Here is a 19,838-nt window from a genome sequence, read left to right on the forward strand (position 1 = left end):
GGGCGGGTGCTGAGGTAACGGTGTCACGTTCCTTCTCGTCCCGGCATAAGTCTGCATGCTGGTACTGGATGCCACGGGTAGCTTTCTTCGACCCGATGTATTGGGTTAAACAGTTCAATGGAGCTTTGAAGCTTGAACTGTGGCCATAGGCCAATCCCTGAGGGGGCACGCAGTCAAAGAAGTTTGAAGCGTAGCACAAGGCGAACCACTTCAGAAGAACGCGGGGGGAGCGCCACCACCTCGATGATAGGCAGGCACTGTGCCACAACAAGCTTAAGTAGCACCGGGGTAGGGGATGACCACAGGGTGCTGCATTACTTAACGGGCATTGTGGTTCAAAAAAAAAAAGATTGAATGTCTCGAAGAAACGCCAGATCAACTAGGATTTTGTTCATATATAAAAAATACCTATTTGGTAACGTATACGGCGAATTTCTACTATGTGGTAATAAATCTCATATGTTATTTGCCATTTTGTTATTGTGAGTGGGTGACCACTGACGTTATCAAACTACCCTGGTCCTGCAGTGGACGCCAAACGAAAAGGGGCGCCGGCATATCGGGCGTCTGAAGTTTCGGCTTTCTAGGAATGCGCACATCTTATTAGCATCTTTTAAATCATGCCCACTGCACCAGCTTGGAGCGTATAATCCGTGTAAAATTCGGTTTAAAAGAGAGAGGAGTTTACTTGAAAAATAAGAAAACTCATTATAATGATTGGTATAGGGCCACTTATGATATTTTCAGTTTGTAATGTTAACTGCGGTTCAAACGTTTTCCGATTATCCGATAAACCAAGTAAAAAAAGCACTCATCGGTAAAAGAAAAATGCGATTCCATTTATCCGACAGACTCGTACTTTCGGGAATAACAGTCCTGGTCACGTGTAAGGACGCTTATGTACCCTGCACAAGGGGTGCTCGTAAAGAATCAAGGTGGTCAAAATTGATCCGGAATTCCGCAATACGGCGTGCTTTGTATTCCAGTCGGTGTTTTCTGTGTAAAACCCAAAATTTTATTTTAGTTTTATCCTTTGCGTGCGGGCGTGCGTGCGTGCGTTCGTAAACTCAGGTAGTTGGAAAAATACCGGCTTTGCGAAGTGCGCCTATTATGCTTTTTAATGCATCATAGCATTGTTTGCCTTGTTCATAAATTTGTCCACGCAGCAACTGTACTCTCACCTTTCGCAGTGAGCGTAAGAAATGTTCGACGCCTTCGACGGAACTGGGATTCCAGGACCACCGCTTCGCAGTCTCATCAATGGCAGCGCAGATGAGTTCTGGAATCCGGTAAGTGAGACTGTGGCCCGCGCACAATGTTTCACGGAGGTCTGTAGGAACGTCATGAGCTACGCAATAGATAACATGGTACTAGATGGCGGCCTCCCGAACCCCATTTTTGAAACCATGAGTGAAGAATCAGTACTCTGACCCTGACATTCCGGCGATTAAAATACTCGCCTTGTTCACACACGTCTGCGCCATTACCACGTTTCTGAAAGCAGCTGCGCTCACCAGAGACCAACTTCTTTACTTTTTCAATTGTAGGATCGGCGGGAAGGCATTATGACGAAAAAAATTATGTAAAAGCGTGCAGCATGCACTCAGCATTCTGCTTCAGGCAGCATCAATCTCTCGGAAACCTTGTTTCCTGTTCGCTAGGCTTTCTTTTTTTTTTCTTTTTATACGCCGTGGTAAAACACTTAATTGTTTCCCTTCTTTTACGTTTTTACTATCGAGGTGTCGAAGCAACTAACGGACTGATGCGCCTATTGCGAATCATTTTTTTTTAGAAGAGAACAGTGAATGCCAGACATGCATAAAACTAAAACGGTATAAAAAAGGGCCGAGTGGGCTAGAGCAATATACTACGAAACAAAAAGTGTGCAGGTCAACGCCCATGTTTATGCAATGAATGTGTAATGCAATCCCTGCTAAGCGAAGGTTTGGTGCAGCGATGCTACAATTTTGTTTATAGCCATCGCCTACATGTTGTGACCAAGATAGCGTAATTCCTTGCTTGACAAAGGCAATAGATGGCACAATAAACCGCGAGGTTGTTTGTTTTTCGTTTATGTTTGCGGCTAGTCTCACTTGCGAAGCCTCTTATGGTGATAGTTTATTGTTTACTATTGTAGAAGGAGTAATTTACTGATGCAGGTTAAAAGGACGTTCTTCTTTAGCACGCTTTAAATAGGAGACAACTGAGTATAATGCGTATCTGAGTTGCATGGAACTTGAGAAAATTGAGCAACTGAGTGAAATTAGCAAAAGCATTGCGCAAAACAAATCTTCTATATAAGCACATTCTGCACATTACCATGAAAACAAGAACCTACTCTCAAACTCTTCTGTCATTTCAGAATCAGATTGAAAGCCTTGGACGGTGGCTGAAAGAATACGGTGATGTTTTCGGGTGAGTACAGTTTCAACTCTAGACAGTGATTTTAAATAAACATATTTAAAAGGTAAACAAAATTCTTTAAGTCGCTTCCAATGTGGTATTTTAGATGAATCTCGCAAAAGTTTAGGCACTTTCCAGTAGATGCGGCTGTTGAACAAGTGAAAAGCAAAGAAATCGTAAATTGATAAATAGAAAAACTAGATCTTTATAGGAACATGGCTGCTCACTTCGCCTCGCTGGAACGACCCCTAAAGTGAAGACTAACTAAATTCTTAGATAAAAAGCAAGCCCTTGTGGACCAAGAGTTTGGCTTCCGCGAACACATATGTACTGAAATGGCACTTGTTAAGATCAAATGAAATAATCGTAAGTAACTTTGAGACCAAATTATAAACGGTCGGAATTTTCCTGGATATTAGAAAAGCTTTCGACTCCATTGAACCTAACAGCCTATTTAATAAACTGTCACATTATGGAATTCTTGGGGTGGCCTGAAAATTGATTCAAAGTTACGTCTCTACCAGACTACAATACACATGCTATAATTGGTTTTGTGCACAAAAGAAAGGAATAGTACTCTGTATCCCTCAAGGCTGAATTTTAGGTCCACTGTTCTTTATTCTATACGTAAATGTTATTGTAAACATACAGCTTACACCAGGTACAGTCTGGTATGCTGACGATACAAGTTTGTTTTTCTCATGTAACAGCCTACGTGTGCTCGAAACTGCAGCCAATAATAGAGAAAGAGAGAAACTTTAATGAATAAAACAACATTTGAGGTCCCGTGGTTGGGGCCGCTAGTAAAATGATAGGTTAGATCAACTTTTATTTTCGTTAGTAGTCAATAAAACTAAATATGTGGTTTTTAAGCCTAGAAGTAAGCCTGAATACTGTGCTATTTCTGTCCAGTTCAATAGTTCTGTTATCGAGCGGACTTCAGCTTTTAAATGTTAAGGTGTACTTTTTTATGAAAACCTGAGTTTTACACCCTATGTAACGAAGATTCATTCGAGTATATGTAAGTGAATAGACATATTGTTTTGGATTAGATACCTTGTTCCTATTTGCTTTAAATGCTGTCTGTATTATGCGTTAATTCATTCCCATCTTAGTTATTGCCTGTTGGTATAGGGGATTAAATGCCAATCAAATTTGGATCGACTGATTTCTCTCCAAAAACAAGCAGTTCGCTGTATTTAAAACCTTAAACGCCACGATCACACGGTACCTTTTTTTTGAAACATGGTCTTTTAAAAATTAATGAACTATGCGAATTTAAGCTCCCTAAATACTTACAAGCTTAACTCCAGAAAAATGCGCTCATTTTTTACCAAAACTACCTCTCAAGTAACACCCAATACAATTTCAGGCAAGACCATTTTAGAGTTCCATTTTGCAGGACCCACTACGGTAAAAACAACTAGCATACTTAGTCTCATTTTCATAATGCACATCCTAACACAATCACTATTGCGCAAACTCGGATCATGAACTGCTTTAAAAGTTCTTTGTAAAAATGTTTGCTTTCCTTTCTTATTGAGACGGGCAGTAGTTTCTTGCGTGATTATGTATAATTATTTTAAGTGACTGTCATATTGTGCTTGTATATATATATATATATATATATATATATATATATATATATATATATATTTTTTTTTTCCTACGCATATTACCCTGTTGGACCTTAACTGTTCTGCTTAGAAGAATGTACAATGATGCAGATATTTAGTGCACGTATGTTTATATATAATGCATGCTATGTAGGTGTAATCCATGCTGTTGATATGTATGTATAATATATTTTAAGCTATGCTACCTGACTGTTGAGCAATGTACGGTGACAAAGCCTTAGTCAGGCAGACAATGTTCTGCCTTTAACGTTGCCATCCAATACCTTCACTGTGTCCGAACCAATGCTAAATAAGTAGAAATAAAATAAACACGTTAGTCATATTCGCTTCCAATAATTTGCCAGTGAACCCCAATATTAGGAATGATCCATACCTCTAAATTGCACACTGAGAAATTCACACATTCAGCAGGTTGCTTCCGGCTTTGTTGTATTTTTGTGGCCGTTTCTTTGTGCAGCGCTTCGGCGGCAAATCGCGATCAATTTGAAGCTAGCGGCATGTTCCGCGTGTGCGCCTAATACGTTTTTCCGGCTACTGCGTTCACTTCCTGCGGCTTCGCGAAAGAGGTATTAGAAAGTTTGCAGTGTATTGGCGTATCCCGTACAAGTGAGTGATTAACTCCGAGCCCGAAGTAGGCTAGCGTTGTCTGCACATGCCTTATTGATATGTATTGAGTTCTGTTGATTGACTGGTTCACCTACTGATTGATCAGACGATTTTTCTTTAAATTATCTATTCACTCAGTTCAACACCCTAAATAAACTATTCGGCTACGAAATATGCTTCAAGGCGCAGCTAAATCTGAGCACCCAAATGTTTCCTTACCATATTGTGTGTGGACGTTTTTTTTTTTTTGACATGAGCTGCATAACTAAATTATTCATGACCGACTGGCCATCATTGCTCGAACCTGCAATTAGCCAACCAGCCCATCAGGTATTGAACCTGGGACGTCGAGCTTAGCAACGCCATCGCATAACCTCTAAGCTACCACTGTGGGTGACTATACCGTGTAAGGAGCTCACCTGCAAAACTTGTTTGACTAGTGCCCTTCACCTGTGTCTTCCACGGCTAGGTCACTGCATATTTAATAAGCTTATGCACAGGTCATGAACTAGCATCTGCAGTTCGCACAAGTGAAATATGAACAATGATGTATGTCTATACGCGTTCTCGGTATCATATGTTATACGTATGCGTGCTGTCCTAACGCCATGCTGAACACACTAAGCGCATGCGTTCAACATTTTCTCTTAGGCAAATTAGGGCTGCGCAAACAGCAAAAATCTTGAAAAGACGCGGTTCTGAAAAAAAGTGAGTAACTTTTTTTATGCGCATTGCGGCCTTCGTGTGGTAGTCACAGTAACGTAGTTAGTAGAGAATACGAAGCAGGCCAGTCTTTTCCCGGATGGGGCTCACTGGTCAGGGCTTCAGGGCCGTCACCACCCCTACATCGGCGCTCAGCGTGGAGACAGTGTAAGCAAAACGGCTGCATTTGTGAATTCACAAAGATGCGTAAATACTGCGTCCCTACGAACAAGCAAGAATATATTTTGTATTTCTTCTATCTCTGTCTCTTTGGTTTCGTAAACTACTCGAACAAGTTCCTGGGAAAAAACGCTAAGCTTTATCACCAGGAGCCACCAAGCAAACCATTTCGTATTCAGGCAACGCACCTGCGAACCATATGTCGACACAGAAAAGCTTTCAAAGTTTCGTCTTCGAGGCGTAAATTGTGCGCACTTCCTACGCTGCAACACATAAAAACGCGCTTGTCTTATATGTGGAGCAACGTTATAAGGGGTGGCATATCGCCTGTCCTGCTCTAGAAACGTGTGCTGCAACCAATATACCCGTATGTATAAACACGCTCGAGCAAAACCGAATCTCAAGTGTTGAGAGACATTGTCGTGTAGCGCGATTGCGGTCTCCCGCTTTCCGCTAACCGAGAGCCGTCTAGCTATTGGCACATACGCGTGCAAAGATGCAGAATCATAACAGTGCAATATTTCCTGCCTGCATAAAGTGATGACCGTGCTTTGCTTCCGTGCTTGGCAGAGGGCGTGCATTCTTTGTGGAAGATTGTCATTTGCCAGCCTGCCCTTCGCTTTCTTTTTCGTGTCAAGTTTCAATTTGTTTTGAAAACAAACTGCAACAACAACCACAAGAACGATGACAACGACAACAATGATAAAATTAGTGGTAAAATTAATGATAACAATAATGACAATTGTTGCTCAATGGCACACGTCTAAACATGGATGCAAGAAGGAACGAACCGGACATTAATTCAATAAATCAATTAAGCAATCTCTGAATCAATAAACAATCAAAGCCTTATTGTACAATGTCAAAAATACCATATGCACAAAAATATTTGGGCCAACAGCCTTTCCTGCTAGTGTCTGGCTCGTAACGTGATAACACTAGAAATACAACTAAACATTAAAGTTTCGAATAGTAACATAGTGTTCGTGTTTGCACGCCTGCCTTTCAAGTAAGATGAATCTCTGCAAATTTACTCAACTTTCACTTGTTCTAAAACACTCTTGTGATCCTCCAGATCTTCAAGTGAGTACGTGTAGAGCCCTTGCTTTTATAAAGAACTCCGAAGAAACACCTCTTTATAGAGAAAAAAAACACTCATAGTACAGTTAGTAGCAATCCTTACAACGGTAGAAAACTGTCAGTTTTGGTGTTCACAGTCTGTGTACAGACCGCAAACACTCAAAGTAAGATGAGTATGATGCATTGTGCGGCTACTTATTCTATTTTCTTCAGCATATATCTTTATCTGCTTGATGGTGAGCATGGAAAGCTAGGAGGAGCACGTTCTTTATCTGTGAGTCTTTTCTACTTTTCTAACCGACTTTTCTACTCGGGCATTCTTAACAAAGGGCTTGACTGGAGCCGGTAACTGCGTTGTAAACAAAGCATTTAATTCGTTGTTTACTGCGCAGCCGAGAGAGATATACGGTGTATCATTCAGGACATATATCTGTCTAAAACGGAGTAATCATTTTGCCCAAAAGTGTCCATATTTAAAGAGCCCTTCGTGCCCGAAAGGGAGTTCGTCAGGACACGCAACGGCCAATTGAAATCAGGATCGTATCAACAGCCATGAGGCCCAGGCAATCGCAAGTCCGCCACGTGAACGCAAAGTTCGGTGAATTTGGCCCTACTTCCAAGCAGATCTCGAGCGAATTCATTCGCTAAACGACACGCAGACTACCACGTTGACTCGTAAGGAATGTGACATTGCCGATCGAGGCTTGCAGGGAATCTCGGACCTAGACTACAGCATGCTGCTACTGCGTGCCGGCGACGATGAATCATCGTATGCTCGGTTTCACGCAGAATAATGGAACAAGTTCTTTGACCTTCTAAACTCTCATTAGTCTATATTTGACGGCACAATTTTACTCATTTCATTTTGCTCGCTGCAAACGCTCTAGCAGTTTCCCGACCATTCCTAATTACGTCTAAATTCCTAGTAAATCCATTAAGCCGCTTCCTAGGTTTATGGCTTGAAGCTTTTCGCGCAGCCTCCATAGTAAGACATGCACGTCTTTCTTTCTCTCTCTCTATCCTAATGCTTCGAAAATCATTACGTCCAGCTGACAGGTCCAGTAATGACCCCGTGGCTGCCTTCTCCGAGAATAGCAAGAAACATGAAAAGTGCCCTAAAGTAAGCGACTGGCTGGAAAAAGAAAAGAAGCAAGCAGCTGCAGGCGTCTTTTTATGCAAGGACAAGAGCCCCCGCTTATCTTGTTAGGACGCGATCCCGTCTTTGGAGGCCAGCAGCATTAGTTTCTCGGGATAACGCACAAGACTCCCACGACAGGAAAGCGGGGTCAGTCCCGTAAATCTAATAAAGACTCCGGCAAAAGCATAAAGAGGCTTTGCGTGCGGCGTTTTAACGAGGCGTGGCCGAGACGAGGAAACAAGCGCAAGAAATTAGAAAGGAGGGCCGTTTGTCCCCAGACTACGTATATAGCCTTAGGCGAGCTGCCGGTAAAGCTCGGAAAGAAGTATACAGCAACTTGGTGCTAAATACAAGAAGTCCCCTATAGGGCTGAGTGGATTCTCTGTACTTTCTTTTCTGGCGATGATTACGACAATGCGCCGCTCAGCGCAGGAGAAAAAAACATTAAAAAAAAAACGCGTCATATTAGTGGACGACTTCGTGCAAGTGAATCGTGTAAATATGTAAGAGAGAACGACAAGCGACAGGGCAATGTGCTAACAATCGTGTGAACTTATTGCCCGATAGGCAAACTTGCATACATGGAGTACACAAAATATACCAAACGACACGGAAATACAAACAAAAAAAAACGAGAACACATTTGAAAAATAAAAAGAAAGGCGCGAAGACGGGTCAAGCAGCACTTCACTTTCGCTGTGTCAGATTAAGCCGTTTTAAAATATAGGTACTCATGGCGTGCTATGGCCCGCGTCACGCGTGTAAAATATTTTTTTTTAACACGAAAGTGTTTTATTCCGGGGTCCACCAAGACTTCACTGACGTATTTCCGTCACGGAAATACGTCATAGAACATAATACAAAGAAAGAAACCAGAAGAAAAAGTTCCACAAACATGCAAAATTTGGAAATCGAACCCACGACCTCTCGGTCCGCGACGATAGATCGCCGAGCGTTTAACCCATTGCGCCACAAACGCATTTGCAGAGAGCTACACAGACGCGCCTTATATATCTAACACTCCTCCGTGTACCCGCGCTCTTGCTCGGGGCGGTGCCGCCGCCTACGAGCAGAAAAGAGAAGTACTGCATTATGACACTAGACAGTTTTAGCAGAGCGTTGCTTACGCTCCGCTCCGCTAACGTTTCACGCACACCACTGGTTGCATGAACTGCGTTGATTTGGCTTGTTTGACAAGTGCGTCTGCCAGAGACGCCGGCCACGCGCGCTCAGCGCGGCTGTAAAACGGCAAAGCAACCAGTAGACGCACCCTAACGCTCCGCTCAAATGGCTTCGTAGCGGACCGTGGGCAGCGTTCTTCGTTCCGCTGCCGATATGAGCGTTGTGCGCACGCGCATTAGCGCTCCCGCTAGCGTTCCGCTGAGCGGCTCTGCGCGAATCGTTCGGACACGACGGTCTGAGCGGATCGGACCGTGAACGCTCTGCTAAAACTGTCTACTAACGCGCACCGACAGTGAACGCTTCGGTGGTCTCATCACTACGACGCCTCGATGCCAGCATTCGAAGGGACGCTGGCATCAAGAAGCACTACCAACGCCACCTAGGTGGCGTTCACCGTACTCAGCACAGCGGAGCGTGGCCTCCGCAATTAGCTCTGAAAATGTTTCTGAAGTTGATCGCGGAGGCTGCAATTACGACGCGCTGTACGCGCTGATTTGACTCGGTGACGATTCAGTTACGTGCTTTGTCTGGCGCGTTGTATTAGTGTGTCAGTTACGTGCTTCGTCTTTCGCGTTGTGCTAGCGTGTGCAGCGTAGTGCAGCTTCCATATGCACGACGGTTGCTCATGGTCATCGACGTTGGTAGTCGTGATGGAGGAGACGTGCCACCAGGCGTCAGCGTGGGTGCATCAACGCCTAAGGGCGCTTTAGCCACAAAACACCAATAGACATTATATATCAATGTGCAATAAACATTACACTACTTCTGTGAAGACACGCTTCACTTTCGTGTTCTATACCGATTCCTATATAAGAGGGATCAACCACATTTTTTTAATTTCCACTGAGTGTATACGGACATCCTTGCAATATCTTTATAAAAGCCCGGTTCAAGAATAGTTCCTCAAAGGAGGCAATGACTATCTATTGCTCTAAACGTGACTGAACTTGACTCAATGTATTAGAAAACACATTTCTGTCAAGTGGGCCATGAGAGCCGAAGAAAGCCGAAGAGCTGCAAGAGGCTGGCACGCAGCAGTCATTCGGACAGGCAGTCAGGTGGACAAGAAGCTGTTGGATTATCTACTAAGGGCTATTATCAGTTACACAAAGAGTCAGTCTAAGCCAGCTAAGCAAACTGAAGCCTCCGACTATATTGCTAATTCGAAAATTGTCATTTCAACTGGACAGGTTCTCTTATGCACTGCGCCACAACGCTCTAATTGTAGAAATGACCGATTGGCAGTGGGCTGTATAGCTACTCCCGCTTTATTGGGCGTTGAGAGGGCACCTTCGTGTTTGGGACATACACCCCTTCCCAAGCATTCAGGTCCCGTATTGGTTGAGCACTTGGCCGGGAGCGCGAGTGTACTTTATTTTACGAGCTGGTACCGGCGGCAGCTCTAGTCTGCTTTCTACAGCTGCGGCGGATGCTCTACAAGGAAGCGTCTCCATGGGTAATGGGAACCCAGAGGCGATGCCTAGAAATATTTATAGGGCCCACTTTCGAGGTGCGAATTTCCACAAGAAGCGAGCACTAGGCCTGGGGACCCCTCTACCTAGTATGATCTACTATAGCGCGACAGACGTGCCACAGCTTGAATTAAATATTCAGACGAAGTGCTGCATTCACAACTAAGGTTTATTGAAAGAAATCAAACACTTAAGCACGCAATGAATGCGTGCTTAAGCAGGTAGATAACAGAAAAACAAGGGGGAATAATTAAGAGTGTTATTTTATTTCGGCGTAGTCATACCGAATTTTGACTTACACGCGTTCCGTGCTGGCTTGCACGATTGAAGTCGGTTACTGTCTCATGACATTTCTAGACGTGCGTTCATGGTTATATGACCCAAATAATGAAAAATTGGCAAGTGGTGTTTATTCATGGCTTTCCTCCTTCGCTTCGTCGTGCGCGATGCCCGTAACCGTGGTCTAACGGGTGAAGTATGTGGGCTATACTGTGCCAAAGAAACCTAGCTCAAAGCTAACAGCCGACCCTTTTAAGTTTTCTTTTTTAAATCGTCTTAGGATAGCGGTTAGATAGCTGCACAGCAAAGTGAGGCTAGTAGGCAACGGAAAGTGGCTGACAACGACACGTGGTGCAATGCTGTACTTGAGGAGAGCTAGGGGGTGAGGGGGGGGGGGGCAGTGCAGTGGGTAGCTGTGTTCGCACAGGTGCACGTAGAGACAGCGCCCTGTTTCCTTCATAATGTGTCACGTCTATCGCGCTAGATTCATCCGGTTAACTAAATACTAACGAGCCCAATTTTCTGTGCTACTAAGAGACATCTCCACCGATTAAAAAAGAAAAGATGTGGACTGGAGGATACACGGGATTCAAACCCAATCACTGCCGCAGATGAGGCAGATGCTGCACCGCTGTGCTCCTGTCTCATACTTAGTCCTTTAATGAGACGACATATAAAAACGCAGAAAAAATTTTTATTTTCTATCTGAATCTGCAAAAGACATCAAGAATAAGCGTAATCAACAAAAAATACTTTGCGGGAATTTTTCAGGAATAGGGGGAAAACCCCACGAAGGTAACTGGAAAGTGGGCTGCACTGCGAGCCACCTAAGGCTTCTTTTTTAATTTGTACAGACAGCGCTCATATGTGAACCATAGCTATACGTTTAATTTGCTTTACATCACATATGTGACACTACCACAATTAGACATCTTGCATTGACCCGCCTCCTCTGACCTCGCTTTCAAAAGGCAGTGAGTCGCGTGCCAAACTTCTCCCTCGTCCGGGCTCCTGCTCTAAACCAAGAAATGACGCTTTCTGCCTATCATTACTGAATGATTGGCCGAAGACATTTAGCCGGAAACTTCGTACTCAACACTGAAACTCGGCCATAATTTTTTTTTCTGGTGTGTTGCCTGCGGACAACACTCGTCAATAAATGGTTAGCCTGGAGGCAAAGCTGCCGTAGCCATGCAAGTAGTGCGCTCGTAGATGTCTTACTACGCGCGTATCGCACGCAGTTCAGTATCTTTTTGATGTGTGACGCTTTCTCCGGAATAACTACTTCATGTATTACGACACCTCGAAGTGGCAGGTTAACGTCAAATGAAGTATTGTTTATGCGCCTTCATGTTTCCAGAATGCATTTCAATGGAAGGGAAGCGTCGTCGAGGACGGCAGAAAATTAGACGGGGTGATGAAATCACTAAATTCGCAGGTGCAAGTTGGAATCAGCTAGTGGGAAAAAAAATACCACAGAATATTAACCTGACAATTGCACAAAGAAATGCAAGTCCTTGAAATTATTTGACAACACATACAGAAGCTCAAAGTTTTGCGGGCGACAGGATGGATTCAAGTACACGTAGGTAACACACTACATGAAAATAGTTAATTCACAAATTTTTATTACTTCAAGGTACATGTGAGTTCAATCTATACAGGGCAGGGGGTAAGAAAGAAAACTGAAGAGAAAGAAGACCTTGGTTTTGAGAACATTTATTATTTGTGAACTCATGTGATGTGTGTGAACACTCCCGTTTTGTTAGTATTTATGTTATGTGAACTCTTCTGTTGCGCGAACATTTATTTATATTTCAGTTAAGACTTAGTACGTGAATGCTCGTACATGTGGTTATTAGTCCAGTTTTGTGATTTTTGACAACATTCCGAGGACAACTATCATGTAGGAGAAGAGGAGTAGCCGGTGCCACATATAGGCACCAACCTCTCCTTAAATACATTAAATAAAAAAGACCAAATATAGCACATAACCAAAAACATAGTTGAAAACACTAACGTATACCTTAAAAAACGGCGAAAATACAAAATATAATAAATATATACAAAACATGCGCAAAAATATACATGCAGTATTACAAAACAATAAAATTCTTTTATGCAAAACAAAGGCCGAATTGCTGTGTTGGATGTCATTCAACGCCCATTAATAACAATCTAGTTTCTATAGTTGTTTATATGTGTAACACGTCATGTGACTGTAACTAGCATCGTAAGTAAGGCATTAGCCCGTGGGTTGGACGCTTGGTCCGGCCGCGATAGGTGCGTGATTCGATCCCTACCGGTGGGCACCCACCGGTGTATAAGACGGATACAAGCAGCCCCCCGACCAGGAGTCCCGCTTTCCATAGATATGTTGCTTGGGCGAGCTACTTGCTGCACAGAAACCAAGGCAAACAACATTTCACGAAGTTTAAGCTTGTTATACGTTGTTAAGTATACTAACGCATGCATAACGTGGTTGCATTTAGGACACATGCATATCATCATACTGTGGATATTGTATTAGAGGACAGCAAAACTGAAGGTAATCCTAAGTTCATATTTTTAAAGAAAGATTTCAAAGCAACAAGCGCTCTTCTCTCTGCCACCCCGCTGTTGGCGTTGACCCCGCCTTTATGGTCCGTCTTTCACTCAATATTTTTGCAGCTTCTATTTGGGCGACGTCCCCTTTGTGGTTGTGAAGGACCCGGTCATGATAAGTGAAGTATTCGCCAGAGAATTCAACAACTTCAGCGCCCGAGGGGTAAGATGATCTCTGCAAATATGATTACCGTTTTCTCTTCAAGACTTAGCTCTTGTACAGACTTATCGCCTCGTGCTTGTACTATCGTGTGATAACTGATACGCGAACAGCGGAGCGTGTGCAAAACTGACGGTTCAGTGCACGCCGTCACGGCCAGTCGTCCTTGTCCACATCTTGCATGTATGCTTTTCAGGCGGATCGTGCGGGGCTGGTCGCCCCTTTATGGTGATGAAGTCGCCTGTACTATATATTGTGCGATGCTTGCTTTGTCGTCCGGCCGTCTGCAGTATGGCAGTAAATCACGCAGTACAAGACGTAATCTTTCAGGCGAAAGCCGTGCAGTCGAACCCGGAGATATGGATATAAGTTCGATGTATTGGTAATTCAATATACAAAGCACAAATTTTATACGAAACATTTCAGGTGGATTTTGCTTGTGTTGTTTTTGTACAATAATTCTTTATATTTGGGTCCGATATATCCGGGTTCGACTGTACATGCCCCATGAAGTGAAAAATTCGGCGCCCGTCCGACGTCCGTTCGGCGTCAGGCGTTATCATTCGATGGTACTAAAACCCATGGTGACCAAGTAGTAATGACATCACGTTGCCGGCGCTGCAGCAGCTGCGGCTCGCACTGCAAGATCCAACAGTGAAGTAAAATGAATGAATGTCAATTATAGTGCATTAAGGTTGATAAAAGTGGTATGAGGTGGACTAGAGTTGATTAAGGTAGGTACAAATTGCAGCGAGCTGGATTAATCTGGAGGTTATATTAATGTGATAACTCAGAGAAGCCACAGTGCTTCGCATTCAAATCATGTAAGTATACTTTGGTGACTGTGCACATTTTCATACACCATTCACTGAGTACATCAATTGCATGCCTTCTCCACACCTCCTTCCTCCTTATATACTCCAGCCCCTGCTGCGCATTCACGAGCTGGAGCCCACGCTGAAGGGCAACCTGGTGCTCGTCGGGGGCCGGGAATGGAAGGAGACGAGAAATTGCATGCAGAAGTTCTTCACGCCAGCGAAACTGAAAGTGGTTAGTTTTAATATGTTTTTTATTTTGCTATAATTTGATAGAGGCCGCTGTTAAAACTGGACTGCTGGCACCCATCCGTCCGGTGATCGCAGGGTTTCAGCGCTATCATGGCACGTGGGAACTGGCAGCGGGACGGCTGTTAAGATGAAGCTTAGCTTAACGCTTCGTGTTCACGGTGACAGTGAATTACACGGACGCTCAAGGCTCGCTGTCGGCGTCATCGTGCTGTCCGGTTATCGACGGCGCATGCGCCGCTGGCACGCGGAGGCTCGAAGGGTTTCCCGAGACTCGCAGTGGCGTTTGGCTGACCCAACGACATAATATATATATATATATATATATATATATATATATATATATATAATACGCGCATTTTATATACGGGGTGTCTCAAGTACAATTCACCAAGGTTTACAAATATATAAATACCACGTAGCTGGAAAGAACCAAGGTGAGGTTGTGTGCCGTCGCTTGAGGATACTCATATTATTTTTTTTTGCATTCCGCCTAATTACAAAATTAGTGTTATTAAATCAATCAACTTCTCAAGTATTATAATTAGATTAAAAGTGTGAATGCGAGAATTTTTAACGCAACGTGAAAAACTCCCGATACAGCTTTCTGTTGCTCAATACGTGCTACTTAACCGTGTTTTTTCGAGCGCGAAAGAAGCCCGCCAATACACTCAAATTGCCTCGAGCAGGCCAGTCGCGCGGCAATTTCCCAACTTCACATGGGCAACTGCGCAAGTCGGGGCGTAGATATCTTGGAGTTTTAGTCACTTTCGCGGTTATCTCTTTATTATTGGTGGAGCAGGATAGGTTAGAGGCTAGGTGAATGTCAAGCTAATGATACGTAGACACTCGAGTAAATAGAGCGTTATTTACGGCGTAGGAGAAAGTCTATGGCGGCATCCTACATATATTTATGTATATTTACGTATATTTATTTATATTTATGTATATTTATGTATAATTCGACGATTATCTGTCAACTTCAGTCTAACGTCACGTCCTTTTTTTAGGGCCATCTGTGATTGATTACTGTGAGCTGTATGACGTACTCTCTTCTTGCTGTTGTCCACGAGTCTGCAGTGCGTCGGTAGGCACCACGTGACCGGGGCAACCACAGTTCAACACGCCATAAACACTTTCCTCCCACACGGGGACCCGCAGCAACTCATGCTGTCACGTATACATACGCGTCACACCGCACCACCGGGCCGTCTCTCTCACCATTCCTTTCAAGATGCTCCACCGAGGACATGCCCCCGTACATTGTCTAAAGCCAGGTTTCTACTTGTATTACGCTTCCGCATTGATTGTGATTCCTGTTGGTGCAGGTGATGCCTGCCTTGCTGGACGCGCAGCGCGAGTTCCTCAACATCTTGGGCGAGTGTGCCGACAGCACCGCCGAAGTGGACATCGGCTCTCGCTGCGAGCGGCTCACCTTTGACGTCATCAGCAAGACGGCGTTCAACCTGGACACACAAGTACAGCGACATCCAGAGAACCCGCTCTTTCAGACGGCGTTGCTCTGCTTCCCTAAGATCATGACGGGCTTCATGCATAACTTGGGTGGTGAGTCGAGCGGCCTTCCCACCAAAGCTTTGCCGCACGCTTCGATGTACACTCTAGAAGCAAGAGACCTCAGTAGCAAGGAAGCCGGGCGGCTAAAATATTTCATGCGATACCATTATAGGGGGACATCACGCAATTTGTAGGTGTCCCTCTGGCGGGAAAATTTGAACCGATCCTGAAGGCTATGCAGTCTAAACGAGTGTGGGCCGATCCCGAAGGCATTGTAGTCTAACGCAGCGTCTCAAAGTGCTAGCTGTAACAACGGGAAAATGCGGCAAACTGCACATTTTGAAGGGCAACTTTGGCACGAGAGAAGCATTCTTGCGATCGTGCCCGAATGGTGACAGCGTTCCCAGGGTTCATATTGGTTACAGGGTTTGATCTCCCCATCGGTAACGTCTTTCTTTGAAGCATAGTAGGCAGGCTTTCCCACCGTGGAAGTATCGAACAGAAACCCATACAGCGGTATCGAAGCGTACACATCGCAGTGTGCATAATATTTCAAAAGATATACGATGCATAGAAACGTCGCTGAAATAAATCCGTGCGGAGGGTAGCATGCGTGCGCCGTTGTTGAGACGCCACAATCATCACAGTCATCGCAATCTTAGAATGCTATCGCTTACTTAGAGAGTGCTCTGCCTGTAGAATTTGGTAGTAATAAACACATGCAGCCAACAGATACAAATGTAACAAAGAGAAGCGCGGGCCAACGTAACTGATTTTTGTAATCGAAGTCAACATGAACTACGTTGGCGACTGTCACCGCGTCTGGATTTTCACATCTTTGTGTAAATGTAGGCAACCACGTCTCGGTTCAGTGCGCGGGTTATATATATATATATATATATTATATAGTGTTCCTTTTTAAGTTTTACGGAATTTTTAAAAATCGCCTGCGGAAGGTAGCTTAAGTGTTATCGTTGAGCTGGGTTAGTCGAAGAGGCGGACATTAGTAGCACAAGAAATCGAAACACATATACAACTAATTAACCAGAGTTGACTAATTACCTTCATAGTTAATTACTTCACTTCGGATCTCTTACCGTATTTATTCTTTCTAGAGTGATGTCCCTGCGCTGGGACAATAAATTAAGCCGTTGTTAATTAACTAAACCACTGCCTGCCTATCATTTCAGTGAACCTTTACCATTGGCCATGGGCTGTCAAGATATTCCAGAAGCTGCTGGGCTCTTTCTTCACCAATCCACTCGTCGAAATGACCAAGTATGCGGCCGAGATCATAAAATTTCGTCACCAAAACCCGCAGGTAAATGCGCCGTATTACGCATTAACAGCAAATACAGAGATTTAGCTGGTCCGTACGCATCTCACCGTCAGCTCATTACCGAGTTACCGCATCCGTGGACCCAGAAGCAAAGATGGTAGCCGCATCTATTTACGCTTTGCCCAACTACAATGTGTTTGAAACTCTTCCGTGTTGCGTGATGATTCTTGTTGAAAGGAAATCATAAGACGAATGCTTGTTAAGGATTCGGCTGCTAATGACGCTTTAATTGCACCAGCCGTTAAGCAGACTGTGGCAGGTGACTGCAGTATTTGCTTTACGTGTTTTCTTGTTACCCTCTGTGCTAGAAGATGTATAGCTATACCAACGTTGCCTTGCATACACCTCTGCGTTTAGCCGGTATTCCGCAAAGGGTAATATATTTGCCGACAAGCTAAAGGTATTTAGTTTTAGCTTGTGTGTATGGTTTTAGCTTGTATGTGTGTATGCTTGTACGATGGGATGACAAAGGCGGCATAATCACAATTCAATGACAACACCATGAATACGATAGAACGAGCGACGTTGACAGAACGATGGTGGTATGACGACCTTTCTGAAGTGATGAGGATACTACAACGGCAGCATGATGACGGTGGTTTGACGACGCTTGTATGACGATGGTGGCGTGACGGCATGACGACAGGCCGATGACAAAGCCGCAATGATAACGATTCAACGAACACGACAGTATCCCGAATACACACTTTGTTGCCTAAGCTATAAGACAACTTAGACCATTGAGTCGGTGTAGAAGGCATGACGACGAGCGCATGACGAGAGTCAGATGTTGAATCTGGAACGACGAGAGTCGGATGACGAAGTTAGAATGACGACGATTTTGACAATCACGTAGCATTGCGACGACGTCGGGTATCACAACGAAGGCATGACGACGGCTGCATGGAGAAAACCCCGTGATGGCAGTGGGATGACGAAGGGCGTATGATGACGACGGCATGATGAGAGTCGGATGACGAAGTGACGACGATGAAACCAGCACGATGGCATGCAACGAAGATATGACAACGAATGCTTGACGACTGTAAGACGACGCTGGCGTCACGACAACCGCATGACAAAAGTTTAATGACAAAGCTGGAATGACGACGATGCAACAAACACAACGGTATCACGGCGTCGAGCCCATACCTACTGGCCCAAACTATTAGGCAATATATGCCGTTGTATCGGTGTAGAAGGCCTGACGAGACGGCATGACGAGAGTTAGATGAAGAAGCTAGAATGACGACGATGAGAAGACCTCGACGGCATTACGGCAATGAGCACATACCTAGTCTCTCAGGCTGTTAGAAAACACGGGCCACTGAGTCGACGTAAAATGATAGATACATAGATAGATCGATTCGAAATGGCTGAAGTAGGCAAATAATGGTAATGGCGTTAAAAACCGTTTCTAAAGCGTTATTGTTGGAGAAAGCGTCACAAGATGCTGTTGACATCCACGTGTCCGTTAACCTGTGTGCCGTGACGGGTCATACGTTTCTGGGAAAGCTCTTAACTTCATTATCCTACGTAAATTACAATTTACGTTTTTTGGACGTCGCGCTAAAAAAATAAATAAAAAAACGTGGGAAGCTCGCACCAGTGGCGCAAGGCTGGAGTTAAGAGCGGAGCTGGTGATCCACCTAGCTTTTATTCCAGGTTTTACTAGGCTTGGCTAAGTTTTGCTAAGTGCTACTTTAGGCACGGTATTCTGAATCGGCTCGCCGCCGACGCGCAGATTCTCGCTTGACCATGCGACGCGGTTCGAGATGAGCGGCGGTAGGGAGCCTACATGCAGCGCTTGCATGTAGCCTCCCTAAGCGGCAGCTTCTTCGGGTGTCCGGGTCCCATGTCAAGGGTACATGTACTCGCCACAGAGTCAACGAGAGTTCTGCCGCCGTCGCGGTGGCTCCGAGCTTTATCTCCCCGGTGACGTGATGGCCAAGCTGCGCCTCCACACTTGCCTGGGCGTGGCTGGTCGAAACCTGCCGAGCCGACGCCAGAGGCGCCTGCTGCAGTCACGGACACCGCGCGCGTTCGGCGCGAACGCGGGGACACGGGGAAACGCGGGCGGCGTCAGCAGCAGCTCAGCGCGTTGCCTCGTTGGTGCTCCTACAACTCCTTTCTCTCCTTCACTCTCTTTTAACACGAAAGTGTTTTATGCCGGGGTCCACCAAGACTTCACTGACGTATTTCCGTCACGGAAATACGTCATACGGAAATACGGAATGACGTTCTTACAATGTACACGAACATAATACAAAGAAAGAAACCAGAAGAAAAAGTTCCACAAACATGCAAAATTTGGAAATCGAACCCACGACCTCTCGGTCCGCGACCATAGATCGCCGAGCGTTTAACCCATTGCGCCACAAACGCATTTGCAGAGAGCTACACAGACGCGCCTTATATATCTAACACTCCTCCGTGTACCCGCGCTCTTGCTCGGGGCGGTGCCGCCGCCTACGGGC

The 19,838-nt window shown here is 44.7% G+C and overlaps 1 protein-coding gene across 2 annotated transcripts in view; it reads left to right on the forward strand.

Moving 5' to 3' along the window:
• The window catches only part of LOC119454116 (cytochrome P450 3A43-like), a 64,706-nt gene that overhangs the window by 23,826 nt on the left and 21,042 nt on the right, over positions 1–19,838 (forward strand). The window contains exons 5-7 of one of the 2 annotated variants that reach the window (XM_049667826.1): positions 14,368–14,493; positions 15,836–16,073; positions 17,213–17,343. In XM_049667826.1, the coding sequence (XP_049523783.1) occupies positions 14,368–14,493; positions 15,836–16,073; positions 17,213–17,343 (495 nt within the window). The remainder of the gene's footprint in view (positions 1–14,367; positions 14,494–15,835; positions 16,074–17,212; positions 17,344–19,838) is intronic. The other variant, XM_049667825.1, reaches the window with a different exon arrangement.

This window comes from Dermacentor silvarum, chromosome 5 (genome assembly GCF_013339745.2).
Source record: "Dermacentor silvarum isolate Dsil-2018 chromosome 5, BIME_Dsil_1.4, whole genome shotgun sequence".
NCBI lineage: Eukaryota > Metazoa > Arthropoda > Arachnida > Ixodida > Ixodidae > Dermacentor > Dermacentor silvarum.